Source organism: Danio rerio, chromosome 2 (assembly GCF_049306965.1).
Source record: "Danio rerio strain Tuebingen ecotype United States chromosome 2, GRCz12tu, whole genome shotgun sequence".
Classification (NCBI taxonomy): Eukaryota; Metazoa; Chordata; class Actinopteri; order Cypriniformes; family Danionidae; genus Danio; species Danio rerio.
This window is the reverse complement of record NC_133177.1, coordinates 28,123,120-28,142,374: the sequence shown is the minus strand read 5'-3', so window position 1 is coordinate 28,142,374 and position 19,255 is coordinate 28,123,120. Positions and strand designations below refer to the sequence as shown.

Below are 19,255 nucleotides of genomic sequence, written 5' to 3'. Positions count from 1 at the left end.
GCTTACCGATCCTGTTGAATAAATTCGAAATGTAGACAGAAATCATTAAACTTTATATGTCATTAACTGTATCCTGTCTCTCATAGCAACGTATGTCTGATCTGTACCTGCACACACTCCAGCAAGCACCAGACGTGCGCACTCGCATAATTTAAGAGCTTAATGGAACGGTTATTTATTTACAGTCTGACAGACTAACTAATGTACAGTATAACAATCTTAATATTGAATAATTGCATAAAGATATGATATTCTTACATTTTGCATAGCTTAGACACACTTCCTGATGTTAACATCATGATGTGAAACTGTTTACAAACCAAAAGGAAGTCATGTCCTACGGTTCTGTACAATTCTGAGGTAGAAAATTAATGCATGTTTGTTAATTTATTAATCGTCCCTGAATAAATGTCATGTTTTAAAAAACTTAGGTACTTTGTTCAAGTCATTATTTGGTGCTGAGGGAATGAAACATCTCTGACGTGATTGCCAATAAAACAAATCCTGATGTTCAGTTCATGCTGCTATTGACACATGAAATTGATTTTAAATATAACACGTATAAATTTTAAATTTAGCTCAGGCAATTTCTGTATCTGAATCTTTGTGTCAGTGTGATCTCTGAGAAAGTGACGAGTGTTTGTGTGCTTGAGTGCTGCACATTGACTGAAACACTGCATTATTTGAGAGGTAATTATTTATATTACCTCTCATATTATATCATACATTGGCTTTTTTTCAATTAAAAATAGTGGAATTATTACTGTTGTATTAGCAGGACATTCTTAACTATCAATTTTTTGTGTGAATGTAAAGGCATTGAAATTTATATTTATTCCCACTAGCCCTTTGGGCAGCTGGAGATTTGGTTGCCCACCTGTTAAAAGCAAAGCCCCAGGACGTCGGGCTACCGGCTTTTGCAAGCCCTGCACAAGATCATGCACAAATAGCTATTAATTTTACATGCTCACACAGCAGCAAGGCTCAACTAGTCAACACTAAAACAGATATATCTTTAACAGTCACTGATATTGCTAGAATAATTAAGTCATTACACAATTTAAAATTGAATATATTATTATTTTCTGCTTTTGCTCCATCAAAGAGCATTCAACCTAAACCAAACCAGTGGCTTTTAGCATCTATGAGCATCCCTCAATGAATCAGTATTTTGAACAAATTGATTGAATCAAATTAAATGATTTAGTGGCTCACTAATCTTTGCTGTATAGGCAAAAGTTTTTAGGGAAAAGTGAAATTATTATTATTTTCAAAGCAGGTCCCAGTGTGAATAAATCTGAAAATGTTACCTAGACCTTTTCATGCAAACAAGCAATCAGCATATTTTGTGCACTGTAAAAATTCAGGGTTCCATGCAATTTAGAGCTGTGAACCTACACTGGTCTCACGGTTCAGTTCGGTTACGATATTCATGCCATCGATTCAATTCAATTCGATATCACGGTGCATCAGTTTTGTATTTTCTTTGTAGCAGCAATTCTTGTATTAAAATGTATGAATATATTTAGATTTATATTTGTAATACAATTTTGTAATTTAATACAAACAGTATTTATATACTGAGTATATAAACTGTACCTTTAAACAACACAAGCATTTATAGAAATTAATATAAACAAATATAAATATCCAGCTCGCTCTCTGATCCTTGTCTAGTTCTCTTACACCCCTTTGATTGGACACCCCCTTAACAAAAACGGTCGCGATTGGCTCTTGCACGCTGCGCTCTCCACAGATGAGTGATAAGTGGCAGGCGGCAGCGGCGATCACAGCTGATCCATGATATACACGGTAAAGAAAACTTTGCAGGTATGCGCTCGTGTCTGTATTCAAACGTTTTGTTGTAAAACAGCCGAAAGGAGAAGAAAAGTCACGCCAGCAGGTCAAAATGGGCCACAGTGTGTGTGAGAGAAAGAGAGAAAGAAAGAAATGGAGTACTTTCATTCTCTCAATTGCAGTGAAATAAGAGCTTCTGCTGTGTGTCAGTGAAAGACTGATCCACCAAACACACACGCAGTCAAATTGTGCACAGTTTATGGGTTTTAAGTCGTTGGAGCGTTTTAAATACTGGCAAACGCCTCCCATATGAGATAAATGACGTCAGTACATAATAACCGGTTATGATTCAGGGCTCGAAATAGCGACCATTTTGGTCGCATATGCGCCCGAAATTTAAGCTATGCGACCTCATAATATATATTGGGAGCATTCGTGCGACCGAATATTTAGGTTGGAGTGCGACCTGTTTTTTTTTTTTTTAAAACGTGCTGAATAGCTCTTCCCTGCCGCTATATTGGTTCATATTAGCTGTCAATCACTCAAGACTTTCCGCTGTCAGATGACAGGGAGGGAGCTTTTGGATGGCTCTGCAGCGAGCACCACTTGTGTGAGCTTTTGTGACCGCGGGGAATGCAAACTGCTGAAGAGTGAAAAGTACACTGATCTCGATGCGTTGCATGCGCTGCGTGTTCAGCCAACACAATCTCAGTGCAATTCGTAACTTTTTCATACGTTTCCTCGTGAGATCAGGCTGCAACAGCGCAAATGTCCGCTAAAACACCATCGCCAAAGAAGCTTGCCTTTACTGAGTTTACTGATGCGGGTTATAACAAGGAACAGTATTGCGACGGTGGTTATTGGGAGAATCCTGCTCTGCCCCCCTCATATTGGGCCGGCTGACTCGCATGCTTTTCCACAAACACAGAAAAATGAAATTCAGCGCGTAACGAAGCTGAGCATTAAAACGACAAGAACCGAAACCAAAACTTTTAAAAGTGAGAATTTTTCTCCTTTCTTTTGTCCGTTCTTTCTTGAGGTGTATATTATTTTTCTATTTAATTATTGATAACTGCTTTGCACCTTTCAGCATTGAATTGAATGATTTATTATAATATTTTGTTTGTTTTGTAGCAGAAATAGGCTAGTATTTATTAAATTGACATGCATATAAAAACAGCAGTACAAAATAAATATTTCTTACTGCAATGCTTCATTTGTGTTTGATGCAAACCATCAATTTATTTTCCATAGAGTAACAGCAGGACTTTATATAGCAGATAACTTACATTAAAGCACATTCAAGGCAGCATGATGATGAGAAATGTAATTCATTGTTAGTATTATTGTCATCATCGTCATCATTAATATTTTATAATTATTCAAATTAATTCAAATTATTATAATTAATTTTGGAAATATTGCACAAATATTAAATCATCACAGCATTAGTTAGATAATTGTTTCTGGGTTTTGTTAGTCCCAAATGATGCTGTTTTCAAATACAATAAATCCCTTAATATACAACTTGTCAATATCATTAATTTTTGGTGGGTGCTCCTAAATTTTTTCTGGTGCTCCTAAATTTTTTCTGGTGCTCCTAAATGTTTCAGGTTGGGAGCACCAGTGCTACCAAGTAGGAAAGTTAATTTCGAGCCCTGTGATTATTACTGAACCGATACCAAATTGTGAGCTTCTGCATCGCGGTGCACCGAAGAAACAATTAATTTTGACACCCCTAATGCAATTCCTTCATGATGTCTCAACACAAATTTTTATTTTAATTTCTCAACATAAAAAAGTTAACTTATTGGGCCCTATCATACACCTGGCGCAATGTGGCGCAAGGCGCGGCGCAATACTTGTTTGTTAGTTTTAGCTTGGCGCAAGAGTGGTTTTGAGGCGTTGCGCCATGCTCTTTAAATAGCAAATGCATTTGCGCTCATATGTGCACCCATAGGCTTTCTGGTCTAAAAAGGAAGGCGTTCTGAGACGCACTGCTGTCGCGTTGCTATATTGAGAAACTATAATAGATTTTTCATTAGACCAAAACAAACCCGGTCTAAACTCCAGCGCAGAGTTGCGCCTCGCTTACACACTTCTTAATAGCCTACACACAAGATGTAGAGCAATACGCAAATATCTTAATATGAAAAAATTTAAATATCAAGGATAAGCCTATATATAGGATATAATAAGAATATATATAGGATATAAATATAAAGGATTAAAATATTACAAAACTTATTCTTTTCTAGCCTACACAAATATGAGAAACCACTGCTTTTATGCCTTCATCTTGGGAGGCTTTTTCAGTTCATTCATAACAATTTGCTTTCGTATAATGTTATTATTATTAGCAGTATTATTTATTATATCCATATTTATATTTGTTTTATTAAAAACAAGCTTAGATTTGCCCACCAGCAGGTTTTAATCCTTATGGGGCACAGCATGTGTTTTAGGATATAACTCAGGTTTTTGAACACTTCGTTATTATATTTCATTTATTCGTTTGCTAGAAATTAGAACTGAATTTAGAAATAGTTTTGAAACAAATATTTGCGCTTAACAAACGAAATTAATTATTTATAGACCAATTGATGTCTGTGCGTAAAGGTTTCCCTATCCAAGAGCGAAAGTGAAAGTAGATCGATTCTCTCTCATTCTTGCGCGGTAGATGCTCTGTTTAACCGTTTTCTGTAAAAAAAAAAAAACAACAACTGTTAACTGTTTGCTTGTGAAATGTTCAGTTTTTCCCCTTCCACTTACTTTGTAAATAGCAAATGCGCTTATGGTGCAACACAGCTGGCTCTTAAAGGTAATGGGAGATGGGACTCTGATTGGTTTATTCTCAAAACACACCTATAACTCATTAAGAAAATAAACTCAACCCTTTTAGACCATGCGCCACGGTGCAATGCGGATTTTCCTGTCCTTAAATTAGCAAATATGGATTCTGACACGCCCTGAAAGCGTTTGCGCCCTGCACTTTTCGTTTTGCGCATGGACCGTCAAAATAGAGCCCATTAATTTTTACAAATTTAGGGATTGAAAATAAATTATAATAATTTTAACTATTTTTGGATTGAAAATAAAACTAATTTATTCTAAAAAAGCTTTAAGAATTGTGCTTTTTCAACAAAGTAGTTTGACCAAACAGCAAAAGTCATTTTCTTTCAGTTTGAAACGATGATATTATACAAATTATTAAAAATATGCACAAATTAAGAAATTTTTCAATGACTATAAACAACAACAAAAAAAATCAGTAAGATTCTTTCAACGTATTTTACACGTCACCTATCATTGTGGTAGAAAATGAAGAAACTATGAGGTAACTCTCCAGTTGTCTGTTTTGATGCTGATGTTCTACTGCAGTGTTTTCTGTGCTTTAAATGGCTATTGTGGCGAGATCCATCTAGGAAACAAGTCAGAGCTTTGTGTCAGTCACGTGGAGAGTAAGAGTGTTGTCTCTGAGTGAAAAGCCTCTTGTAAACAGGGTAACACTGTGATATGCTGTGCGGAGTTGTGACAGGTTCTTTAGAGAGCCATACATAGATTGAAGCGTTGCAGTGTTTTAAAGAGCCTCAAATTAATCTACTTTCACATTACAGATAAAGTTAATGAATATATTGGTCAGATGACTCACTGTCTATAACTATGGATGCACAATATCTCATTGGTATTGAACAATACATTTGGCTTTTTTAATGGCAGAGGATAAAATATTTAAGATAAATTACAGTTAAACGATCATTTGATTTCTAGTTGGCCTAAATATTACAAAACAATAATCTAAAAAAAATGTATCTTTTTTCATAACACCCAATTTTTCTTGTATTTTATATGACGGGTCTGTTGAATGCTTGATTCTTATTGTCAGATAAACATTCAAGGTATGCAGTAATTTTCCAGGCAGATTTAACCACATTACATTAAAATGTAATGTAAAATGTAAAATAATTATTAATACAATAAAGTCAATACATTATTAGGAAGAATTATTGTTAATAAAAGTTTCAAATGTACTATTTTGTGCCTGAATGCTTCAATCTTAATCAATATTAAACACATGCAAAGGATATGCAATGACTTTTATTTATCTGTTTATCTCTGTTTTAGTTTAACTCTGGAGTTACAACACAAATCTCATGCATTCTCAACTGTGATGTTGATCAACTATAATCCAAAGCACCAAACATCGCATATCCTGCGATGTGACTATAGCGTATGCACACATTGCGATATCAGTGCTGAAACAATATATTGTTCACAGTTCCATTACATTAAATGATTTCAGTTCTTTCACAGCCTACAACTATCAAAAATCTAATTAAACAAAAGGCTACGGATGAGATATGCAAGGATCCAGTACTACACACAGGAGCTGTACAGTTCTATTGAATTGTAAGAACGACAACAGTGCGGAGTGACTGAATCAGCACCTCTCATGTGCATTATTTCATTAATAATTTAATGGCAATTATTTTGTGATTATTTTTCAATTATATTTGTGAATGTTTATTTTAGAAAATACTTTTTTTAAAGGCTCTAGCTCAACAAATGGTATTCATTTTGTTTAAAATACAGGTAAAAATATTAAATATATTTTAAAATCTAATTTCAATGTCACATGATTCTTTAGAAATTATTTTAGTAACTAAAATTAGCTTAGTAACTAATAAAATATATTTAATATAATATAATTTAATATAATATACAATTGATATATTTGTGGAAACCATGATGCACTGATGAACAAAGTTCGATTGAACAATTTATTTCACTTTTAGTCAGTTTATTCTAGCATTGCTATATCAAAGTATTTTTCCAAAAGATAAAGGAGAAAATATCTTACAGACCAAAACTTTTAAACTCACTTCATGTACATGTTTTTTCAGCTTCATATAATGCAAGTTGATAGCTACCTATCAGCCATTATATGTTTTAAAATAGGCATGTGAACTATCCATATCACAACCATATAACTTAATTCATATGTTTATTTTCAATACAGTTTAGGGAAACTGTCAAATATCTCCATCCCCAAAATACATGATGTAAAACAGGATTCATAGTACAAGTGCGGAATTCTCTCCTAATGTCTATTGGGTAATGCCATACATGCTGGATAGTAGTCACAGACGAACATCCACAGTCATCGATTCTCTACCTCCGCTGGCCTCAGGCTGTCCACAGATACAACAGCTACACAACACATCACATAACAGCCTGCACTGCTGCTCTTGGCCTGCTTTAACACAACATGTATAACAGAGTCTTCAGAGGGACAGGGAAGACAAAGAAACTCTCCGCTAGAACATGCACTCATCATATCACGGCTGTCAGATATACAGACACGGAGCAAACAAGTAGAAAAGTCACAAGTAGAAAAATGAGATTCACAATGCAGGACAAATGATGTGGTGCGACACAGACAACTTTAACAAAACTTATTTAGTACTGAAATCCTCTAAAAAGTACCACTTGCAGAACAAAACGGTAGCTTGCTTCAAGATTTTCTTACACCAAAATGTGTCAATTCACACAGTAAGCAAATCTCACTAAAGTGCTCATCAACACAGCTTAAATAACCATCGTTATGTTAAATATCAATATTTAATTAATGAATTAGTAAACTTCAAAAACATACTTTATGAAATGTAACCACTGGCTTGCCTCAAAACTTTCTTACACAGAAAAGATCTGAGTAAATATAGCACAACATATACGCACAGAAAGCAAATCTCTTGAAACTGACATTCACAACTTGGGACAATGACATGGTGCAACATGGACACTCAAAATTACACTAAGGTTATTGTTTCATCAAAACAGAGGCATTAAAAAGATGTTTAAAGTGAAGAGAGCGCAGTTTGCTTCAACTCTTTCTCAAACATGAAATCCTCCTGCATGGAGAACTAGACAAAAAGCATGGAGAGCAATTCATTCTGCAATTCTCATTCTTTGGTATTTCAAAATACACACTATACACTAAATACACTCTTCCACAAAAAGCACTCATCCACAGCAATGACATTCACAACTTGGGAAATTGACTTTGTGTGAACACAAAGTTTGGTTTTGTGCAAAAACCTGTCAGTTTCTAGAAAAAAATCAATATATATTCAATGAAATTTGAAACTGAAGAGATGTTTAAGAGGAGATGAGACCACTTTTTGACTTCAATACTTTTTTTTTTAGATGAAAAAACGGTCAAGACAAAGCACAACATACTCACACACAAAGCAAATCCTGTTTTACAAAATGCTCTCATCTACAATGCAGAAATGACATTCCCAGCATGGGTCATTGATGTGATGCAACGGACACTTTAAAAAAACCTGTCAAAGTGACACTAAGGTCATTACGTGATCAATAAAAATGTTACAACTGAAGCGCAGAGTGATGTTTTAAAACAGATCACTAGTTTGCGTCAGCCCTTCCTTAAACACAACATCCTGTTAGGACAGTGAAGTACAAAAACAACATTTCTGCACAGGGAGAACATCTCATTCTGTAGATTTACTAAAACATCTATCAACAGAGCTATGATAATCTTAAAACAAAGATGTTGTATTCACTTTTACAAAGCTCTTATAGTGCCAAAAACCTGTCAGAATATCACCAAGGTCAAAATATAGTCCATATAAACTAAGGCTTTAAAGAGATGGTTTAAGACACGGGAGCACTAGTTTCCTCTAGGAATTTGTTACACACACATACACAAAACTTTTTGGCCAGAAAAATGATTTACACACACATCGAAATGACTACTGCAGCAGTGACTTTAACAAACTCCATCAGTTTTTTGCAAATACATACCCAATACACGAGTGTCTCCTTGTTGAATAGTTCATCTGCATCGCCTTCCTGGGAAAACGAAGATCTTTGCTCATTGTGTGAGAGGTTTATGTCAGCTTTTGAAACTTTAGTTAAAACACGTAGAGTGTTTCCAATTTTAAAGGCACATTAAAGGATTGATACAATTAAAAACAATGCTTTAAAAGACTTCACGTCTCGATCTCATGTCCACTTGGCCTCCATCTGCTCAGATACATTATGTTGTGACTGTCTTGAAGCCACTTGATGAACAAAACTGTTACTGATTTTGCAGATTTAGTTTCGCACCAAAACTTTACATGAGCTTCAATATATCACCAACAAAAAGGTCCACCGTAGCCCCATACAAGTCCTGGATGAAAGTCTTAAAGAAATCACAACTCTTCTAGTTTTGCCTCACTTCACTAAATCGTGGAAAGTAGAAATGAGCCAGAAAAACAATTCATGTTCCTCAGAGGTTACTTCATGATATTTCACTAGTTTCTTGAAATTCTGTTCGGAAACCTCCAAAAAGGAGTTGAGAGGCTTTTAATCCCATCAGATGCTCCACAAAGAGTGGCGTCCCATCCAGCCTCCTGGTGCCATTCTCTGAATCCAAAGCCCTGAAACTAAACTCTGGCCTGAAACAACCAGCCTTTGATAGAGAGAGAGAGAGAGAGAGAGAGAGAGAGAGAGAGAGAGAGAGAGAGAGAGAGAGAGAGAGGAACTCTGAAGCTCTGTTGCATGTGTCTATAAGGTATTTCAGGGGTTGCTTGCGGTGGATGTCCTGAAATGAGGCTTCACATCTGTGACTTGTTGCTTTACCGTTTTCAAGTGTGCTGACAGTAATAACCTGATGCGTCCTACACGTCACTGGCCTGTTTCCAAATGCAACACTAACTGGACTCTGCCTGCAGCCAAATAATGACACTCTGTGTCTCTAAATCCAATACGCTGAGGAAGGTTGAATGTACACAAAGCAGCTTATACTGGATCCTAAGCTCAACTTTTTATACCTGGGCTAATAAATGTTTGCCTACATTTTTTTGTATTTAGTAAACTATTTTTATTGTTATTGCTGTGTTCAGAATTGACAGTGACAGGGAAAAAAATGGTTTCTAGCTAATGCTGTGCAGAATATAAAATGCCGAAGATGTAGTTTTACATGAACTGATAAAAGTGAACAGCATGCTGAATGTATTCTGTATAAATAGAGTGAGATAAAAACAAACAAAAAAAAAATCTAGCAAACCAACAAGTATGTACATATGACAATGATGTCAATTGAGGCTAAACACAAGGAAAATATACCCAGCTCTACCCTCTAGTGGACACAAAATAATTTTTTTTTAACAGGAATGGTTCATTAAAGCCTCACAAGTTAACATTTTTACTGTCAATTTTCTCTTACATTACTCTTTAAAAATTAACTACCCATGTAGGTACATCTGTCTGTCTATTTAATTCATTTAATTTTATTAGTGATTTATTTATTGGTTTTCTTGATCCGATTGTCCTTATACATGTTGGCATAAAAATATAAAATGTAAACTTTATACTTTACTACTATTATAGTTAAAATCTCCATCAGCATTAATCAATAAATTGTAATATAATTTCACAGTTAAAAATAATTTTAAACTAATTTTTAACATAATTATATAATATAACATAATATAATATAAACCACTTTATTAGGTACACCTGTCTAACAAATTTCTGATCAACTAATCACATGGCAACAAATCATTTAGGCATGTAGACATGGTCAAGACAATCTGCTGCAGTTCAAACCCAGCATCAGAAATGGGATTAAAAGTGACTTTGAACATGGCATGGTTGTTGGTGCCAGACAGGCCGCTCTGAGTATTTCAGAAACTGCTGATCTACTGGGAGTTTCACGCACAACCATCTCTAGGGTTTACAGAGAAGGCTGGCAAAAGAGAAAATATCCAGTTAGCAGAAGTTATGTGGTTGAAAATGCCTTGTTGATGCTAGAGGTCAAAGGAGAATGACCAGTCTGGTAAGAGCTGATAGAAAGGCAACAGCAACTCAAATAACCACTGGTTGCAACCGAGGTATGCAGAAGAGCATCTCTGAACACACAACACATCCAACCTTTAGGCGGATGGGCTACAGCAGCAGAAGATCACACCAGGTGCCACTTCTGTCAGCCAAGAACAGAAAACTGAGGTTACAATTCACACAGGCTCACCAAAATTGGACAATAGAAGATTGGAAAAATGTTGCCTGGTCTGATGATTTCTGCTGCAAAGATGGTAGGGTCAGAATTTGGCATCAACAATATGAAAACATGGATCCATCTTGCCTTATATCAACAGTTCAGGCTGCTGGTGGTGGTGTAATAGTGTGGGGGTTATTTTTTGGCACACTTTGGGCCTATTTTTACCAACTGAGCATTGTGTCAATGCCACAGCCTACCTAAGTTTTGTTGCTGACCATGTTCATCCCTTTATGACTACAATGTACCATCTTCTGATGGCTACTTCCAGGAGGATACTGCGCCATGTCATAAAGCACGAATCATCTCAGACTAGTTTTTTTCGAACATGAGTTCACAGTACTCAAATGACCTCCACAGTCACCAGAACTCAATCCAATAGAGCTACTTCGGGATGTGGCGGAATGGAAGATTTGCATCATGGATGTGCAGCCGACAAATCTGCAGCAACCGCATGATTTTATTAAGTATGGGCAAGTATAATATTCTGGTGGTATGATAACCTTGGATAAAAGTATCACAGTATTATGATTACTGCTCTAAAATATATTCTTTTAAACTGTCTGGGTAAAAACTAAAACGTTTTTCTTCTTTAAACACAATATATTTATTTAAAAAATATTTTGGAGCAACAAATGTCAGGCTAAATAATTCAAATGAATCATTGGCTTCTGCTGTCTTCATTTGTTTCAAAAACACAGATTTCATTACAATTTAAAATGGCATCTTTGGATATTTTTTTCTGCTGGAGATACTGTTGTCCTAAAAAACGGCAAAAAATGTGAGTAAAAAAATATTACACATACCTTAGGAACAGTATTATAGAAAATTTTGGTGGTTTGAAAACCTTGACTTATCCAAACCGCGGTACACCTTGAAAACGGTTATCGTCCCATGCCTAGATACTATCATGTCAATATAGACCAACATCTCTGAGGAATATTTCCAGTACCTTGTTGAATCTATGCCACGAAGGATTAAGACAGTTCTGAAGGCAAAAGGGGTCCAACCTAGTACAAGTAAGGTGTACCTAATAAATCAGGGACTAAGATGAAGGAAAATGAACAAGTGACTTAATGAATGAATACCGGAAATAAGCTACAGCATCCAATAACCCTAAATAAGTTACATAAACAGTCTGGCATATTACTACAATACAATTATAAGGAAATAATAAATAAAAAACTAAAAATCTAAAGTACTGTTTTCTTTATTTGTTTATTGGTTATGGAAGACAATGGAAGACGAGGACCGATTCAGCTCAGGTTGTTGATAATGGCCAAAAACTCCTGAGAGGCCGATCAGCACATGACACAAAATACTCTAGAAGAATGCCAGGAGTCTTACCTGATATGCAACTCTGAACAGTTATTAAAGCAGAGAAAGCAGAATCATAGACACTGAATATTGTTTGTTAGAATAAACAATGTGGTACAGGGGAAGTCATAAAGTATTTCTTCTCTAAAATACCCACAGAAAAGATAGTGTTACTTCACCGAACTCTCATGCTTCAGTGAAACAAAATCAGCTAAATTCTGAAGGATTCGTAGATCAAAATATTTACCACGATGCAATGCTTTAATCTCCATCTTCTTCAGTTAATAACCTGAAAATCTCCTGCAGGAACATTTAACCACTAAGTGAAGCAAACAGATCTGCTGTTATTCTAACCCTCTAACATTGAGATGAAAACACTTTAAAGTTCCTGACACTAAATGTTAAATAGAGTCTGATTTGCTTCATCTCTCGCGGACAGTATTCTGACAGAGATATGGGTTGTTTAATCGTTCCTGTTCCTCCACCATCCTGCCATAATTCTCCAACAGCCTGTTTCTTTCTTCTCCCAAATCCTTGAAAGATCTTTTCAGCTTTAAATGTCACATTTGACCTGTGAGGATTTCCACTGCTCATATAGTGCCAAGAGAGCTGCTTCGGTGAATGTGAGCCATAATTTGCTTTTTTATGTGTCCAGTAAATGTGATGTGAAATTCTTTATTGTGCATGCAGCTCACACAAATTCCAAAATGAATGTCTAATAATTATAAAAATGTAAATGATGACAATGGGCGACGCAGTGGCGCAGTAGGTAGTGCTGTTGCCTCACAGCAAGAAGGTCGCTGGGTTGCAGGTTCGAGCCTCGGCTGGGTCAGTTAGCATTTCTGTGTGGAGATTGCATGTTCTCCCTGTGTTTGCATGGGCTTCCTCCGGTTTCCCCCACAGACCAAAGACACGCGGTATAGGCGAACTGGGTAGACTAAATTGTCCATAGTGTATGAGTGTGTGTGTGTGTGTGTGTGTGAACGTTTCCCAGAGATGAGTTGCGGCTGGAAGGGCATCCGCTGTGTAAAAATGTGCTGGATAATTAGCGGTTCATTCGGCGGTGGTGACCCCGGATTAATAAAGGGACTAAGCCGACAAGAAAATGAGTGAATGATTGAATAATGATGACAGTAATACTAACAATGAATTACATTTCTCATTATCATGCTGCCTTGAATGTGCTTGAATGCAAGTTATCTGCTATAAAATATATGCATGTCAATTTAATAAACAAAGAATATTTCTGCTACAAAACATAAACATAAGGTTATAATAAATTATTCAATGCAATGCTGAAATCTGCAAAGCAGCCATCAGTAACTAAAGAGAATAATAATATGCATCTCAAGAAAGAACAAATAAAAAAAGGAATGAAAACTCTCACTTCTGCCACTCATTGAACGTTTTGGTTAGGGTTTGCGCCAATTTACATTTTTCTGTGTTTGGTGGAAAAAAGCAGGCGAGTAAAATCCTGCCCAAGCGGGGCGGGGAGGATTCTCACGATGACTACCGCAATTTTAGTTTAAACTCAGTAAAGGCGATCTTCTTTGGCGATAACGTATACAGTGTTAGATTTTACATTTAGCGGCCATTTGCGCCAAACACGCAGTGAATGCAACGTATCGAGATTCGGGCCATTATAGAGCTGATCCACTCCGAGTCTTTCAGCACTCTATCCGAAAACACTATCTCAGCTGACGGATCAACATTCATTCACATTATCGCTTTTATCGGCGACATAATTTGTAACTTTAGGTGGGTTTGCAAACCTGTGTACTTTTCTTTGTGTCTTTCTTAAACTTTAGCTGTTTGCATTTCCCGCGGTCACAAAAGCTCCCTTTCATCTGACAGCCTTGAGTAATTGACAGCTAATATAACCCAAAATAAAGGCAGAGAAGACTGATTCAGCACGTTTTTAGAAAAAAAATCTAAACAGGTCGCACTACAACCATTACATGCAGTCGCACAAATGCTCCCAAAATAGGAAGAGGTCTTATTTATGCTCCCAAAAGAGGTCGCATAGATAATATAAAGCTTGTTGTTCTAAATTACATTAGACATGATAACCGTAAAAACATGATTATTCTTCAGACTACATCGTACAGCCAAAATCTATAATGTTGCATCACTAATTGGTATGGTGTTCAAAACATAACATATGAATGTGTCTGAATGTATGAAAAAGCTTACTTCAGCAATACACTGCTTTTGTAGTGCGAAATACAACATTTTGAATGTTTGTAAACAAAAAAAAGTCAACTGGAAAATGCAATTGTTTTAAAATACAATATATTAACATTATAATGTAGAAAAAGCCAACGTAGGTGTCTTTATGAGCACAAATACATCATATGGGCTCTTATATGTAGTTGTGTCATCACTCATATAGCAAGTCATATCTCTCCGGCCCTTCGTTTGGGATGCTTTTCATGAACCGGCCCCTATGCCAAACTAATTGAATAGTTCTGGTGTAGACACATGAATACAGGAATCATTCATCTGTCTATAGTTATTTTAGACTTTTACTATGGGAAATAAAGGGCACCTATGATGAAAAATCAACTTTTGGAAGTTGTTTAAGATACAGTTTTCCCCACCCACTGATATTGACTGACAGGCATGTATTACCATGTCTCTTTATTAAAAGGTGCAGTAGGTGACCAGCCGAAATGCCATCCGTTAGCATAATAGCTTTGAAAACACAGTCCCTCTCCTTCTGTCCAAAGCCACGCCTCCAGAAACATGAATGCATACTGTAAAGATAACAGTGGACAATCCACTAGATCATGTCATTCGCAATTTAGAAAACTTTATAGTTAGGGCTGCACGATTAATCGAAAAAAGATCACGATCTCGATTCGACTCTCGATCTCGATTCCTACACACAATCTTAATTGTGCTTTTTCTACAATTCAGCAAATTATATTTTCAAGGTTAGGAGAGAAGCAAAGCAGTCGCACAAGTCTTCACAGCAACATTGACACCTTCAAATGGCGTTAAAAGTGTCATACTGTATTTATAAGGGATAATTCACCCAGAAATGTCATGAGTGTCTTCATATAATGATATATTCGCGGCCGCAAAATCACACGTGAGCTGACGCACTGTTTGTTTCTGTTTGTTACTTTAGTGAACACAACCAGCATAGGCTGTGAATAACAGGTAATGAAGTTGTAAATAACGTTCAGTTTGTTGCACAGAGTAATCGTTTGAGGGCTGTGCGGAAGATTTGATTTGCATGTATGTTTTTTTTTCTCCATTTTCTCCTTTTTTTTCAGCCATGAGCCGCACTCAGAAGTAAAAGTTTAACCTGTGCGCACATCATTTAAACGATCATATTGCATTTTAGAGCTATGATTACGACAAGCATTTGATGTTTTTTTTTTCTTTCATAGCGAAAACAGTGAGATTAACAAGTGTTGTGCATAAAAATAAATTATATAAATTATTTACTGTGTCAGTATAACTACTCTAGCCTACAATGTTAAATATAATGCAAGAAGGAACAAATGTCTCATTTTACCAGTGAAAACAAATGATCTAATAATGCTGTCAATGACAAATGAAAAGCACATGTCTTAAACATAATAAGTCAACTTTATAATTATGAATAGTTATATTCTGATGTCATCATTTTACTGTGAATTAACAAACAGGACATGTTGAAAGTCTGTTCAAGAGCACCATAATGACTATACAAAATTTAGCACTTTAAGCAACAATAGACCTACATATAGGTCTAATACTATTATTGTTGTTTTACTATATGTTTGAGAATGAACAATAATAATAGGCTAATTAAATTAACCTTGATTTTACATTTACAGAATCACGAGAAAATCGTGATCTTGATTAAGCAAAGAAAATTGTGATTTACATTTTTTTTCTCTCTCACGCGCTTTGAAATATCTAAAACAAAATTTTTGATCAAGATAAATACTAGACACATGAAATAGCATAAGAAATTATGTCTTGTTTTCTGAAAACCAGCTAAATTAATTGCCAATGGGGTAAGATGAATAATCGTAATGAGATATAATTTCGAACAGAAGTTTTAAACATCACTTAATTTTCTCATGCCATTATTCTTGCCTATAAATGACAACAAACTGAAAAATGAATGATTCAAAAAAGGCAAGTGAATAAAAGCGTGTCTTTAGTCTTGCAATGCAAAGTAACTATTAGGGATATCCCGATCCAATATTGATATCGGAAATTCGTCCGATATCAGTCCAAAAAACTATATTGGACTGCGTTAAAAATCTCAGATATAAGCAGTCCGATACTCTCTAAACTCCGTTACAGCTATTCTATCCAGCAGCGTCCAGAGCCAGCGTGCAAAGCCCACGTGATCACAACACTGCTTGCTAGCAAAGTCTCTAAGATTTAACATGCTCTTCACACTAAGTTATGGTGTATTACGATAGAAATCTATTGTGACGGTAGCACACGCTGACGCTAGCAACAACGGCACTTCTCTAACGTTACTGGTTTATTTACTTCACGTCAGGCGATCTTTACATTGTTTTGCATAAGGCTGCTAGGCAACATAAGGCACAGAATGGCGACATAGCACACATCGTGCGAGCCTCAATTCGGTCATGGCATATCATGGTTCATCCAGTGTGATACCCAATTCATCACCAGCGCTTCCCACACATAAGACTTTACCACAGCGGTCCGGTTCTGTGTGTGTGAGAAAAGGCTGCAGCAGACCCACAGAGACGCGCTGGACACCTGCTCTGACTTTAGCTTTGAGAAGAGCACAAAGACACGCAGGAAAAAAAGCCTACAATACATTATCTTTTTCCCGGACATGTCCTCTATTTGGGACTTAAAAATTGCATTCAGCCAAGATTTAAATCGCCGAACATGTCCCGGATTCTGCTTTCTTTAGCTGTGTTTCTTCAATATTTTATACGCAAACTTTCAATCTCAATCTCTCAGCAGCACCAAGATTAGAGAGGGAGTACATTTGACCTGTCAGTCGTGCACATGGATAATAGGAGTGAAATAGTGGATTTATTATTCTTTATTTCATTTTTTTACTTGAACACTCTGAAAGGAACAGTGTCATGTAAAACGCTAAACATTTTTGTTGTTCTGTCTATTAAATAAGAATAAGAAATCATTCTGTTGCTGAGGGCCATTACAGTTTAAAAGAAAGAATGGTATTACTTTTGGGGCAGAAGGAAAATTAATTAGAGACATTCCCATGTTTAACTCTTCTTTAAAAAGCCCAGAAAGATAAAGTGCTCTGATAAACAGTGTCAAAGTGTCAGCTTTGCACATCAGTTTGCAGTTCTCTTTATTTATATTGTCTAATTTTCCCATGTGGGATGTAGGGTGGAATCTGTGCAAATATGCAAATATAATGAATTTTGATAAATAAAATTATTCTTAAAAGTTACATTATTTCAAGTGCTGTGGGGAAAAGGTTTGTTTCAATCTAGCCTCTGCAAGTATTCTAATGTTAAATATAATATGCACAATATATATTATTATAAAATTAATAATGTTTGGGAACATTTATACAGCCTTAACCGTCTTATGATACAAACACAGATGAAATAGCTCTGATCATGTAAATGTTTGTACTAACCGTACTGCACATTTTTATCAACTTAACAATAAATTATTTCTGCTGCCCAGTGTGAAAGCTATTTTTCAGCTCAACTGGATCAAAAGTTTATCCAAAAGCTGTGTATGAAATTGACATTTTGGACACTGAACCTTTAGCAGTTGTTCAATTAACAATATTTTTTTCTTATGTTCCTGCTCTCAGCTGTTTCTACCATTTGCTGATGGTAAAAAATGAACAACTGAAGTGACCTTTAATTAGCATTTTGCACTTTAAACATGTATTTTTGTTTATTCAATTAAGATATTTTTCAGGGTCTTAATATTTATTCTTTAATTCATTTTATATATTCTGATGTAAAAGGTTCATATTTATGCAACCAATAGTTAATAAACTGGTTGTTTTTTTCATACTTAGTGTTGCTGACTTTGATCTAGCCGTTCATACATTCGACTCAACAAAATAGGTAAAAATAAAGTATTCATAATTTGTTCTGATATCGGATTTATATTGGTATCGTGTCGGACTGATGGCTGCAATATCGGTATCGTATTCGAAGATAAAATGCTGTATCGAGACATCCCTAGTAACTATACAACCGTTGCTTTATTTCTGCTATTGACCATTTCACTGGTGAGTTTAAAAGATTCTATTTGGCCTCAGGAGTGAGTTTTGTTAGGCGATCATTATATTAGAACGCTCACCTTTAATTTTTCTTAGGCTACGCGTCATGTTTGTCACGTGACACAGCGCAGCCACAATATCGCTATAATACAGATGTATCCCTTTTGTTATGCTTTTCCATTTTAATACAAAATATATTCAACAGTTACTCCCAAAATGCATGCAAGCAAGTGGCTGGACAGCTGGGAAAAGAATAGATTGAACTTTATGGTTACTTTCACTACGTGTATCTGATATGAATAATACAGTACACATCGGCAAACTATATTTGAATCATTGTTAGACTTTCATAGACTTTCTTGTGTGTTTTACAAACTCTAAAATGTTTTTTTTTTACTAGTCCTTGTGTGTATTTACATGTCTAAAACATAAAATTAGCATTGGGTGGTTAAAAACACTGCATAATTGTGAAAATACGACACGTCTTTCTCTGGCTCAGCGCCAATCAATGCGACAAAAGCTCAGTCAAAGCTCACAAGTAAACACCCGCACCAGGGACATTACATCCCTCACTTCAAAACGGAACCCTGCTGTTGAACTCCCTTCCTTCTCATCAAAGACAGCAACATGTTTGCGTTTCAGGTGCTTGATCATTGCTGTGGTGCTCCTGTCATCACTTTTGCATATTTGGCTGTTAACACACTTTTTTGGGTATTTAGTGAGAAATGGTCCCACACCTTAGATGACTAGGGTCGCACAGATTTCTCCGTCTTCGCCATGTATCTTTCCTCTAACCTTACCTCCGCTCTTTTTATTTTTTGTCCTGTATGTAAGGAGAGGCAAAGTGCAATCACTCTGCTCGGCAT

The 19,255-nt window shown here is 35.9% G+C and overlaps 1 protein-coding gene across 13 annotated transcripts in view; it reads right to left on the bottom strand.

Moving 5' to 3' along the window:
* pde4ca (phosphodiesterase 4C, cAMP-specific a) overlaps positions 1–19,255 on the bottom strand; it is an 85,941-nt gene that overhangs the window by 57,963 nt on the left and 8,723 nt on the right. Inside the window, exon 1 of one of the 13 annotated variants that reach the window (XM_021467291.3) lies at positions 8,626–9,472. The exons of 11 other annotated variants lie outside the window; for them this stretch is intronic. In XM_021467291.3, the coding sequence (XP_021322966.1) occupies positions 8,626–8,699 (74 nt within the window). In that variant the 5' untranslated portion in view covers positions 8,700–9,472. Of the gene's footprint in view, positions 1–8,625; positions 9,473–19,255 lie in introns of those variants that run through there. One more of the 13 variants, XM_073925924.1, reaches the window with a different exon arrangement.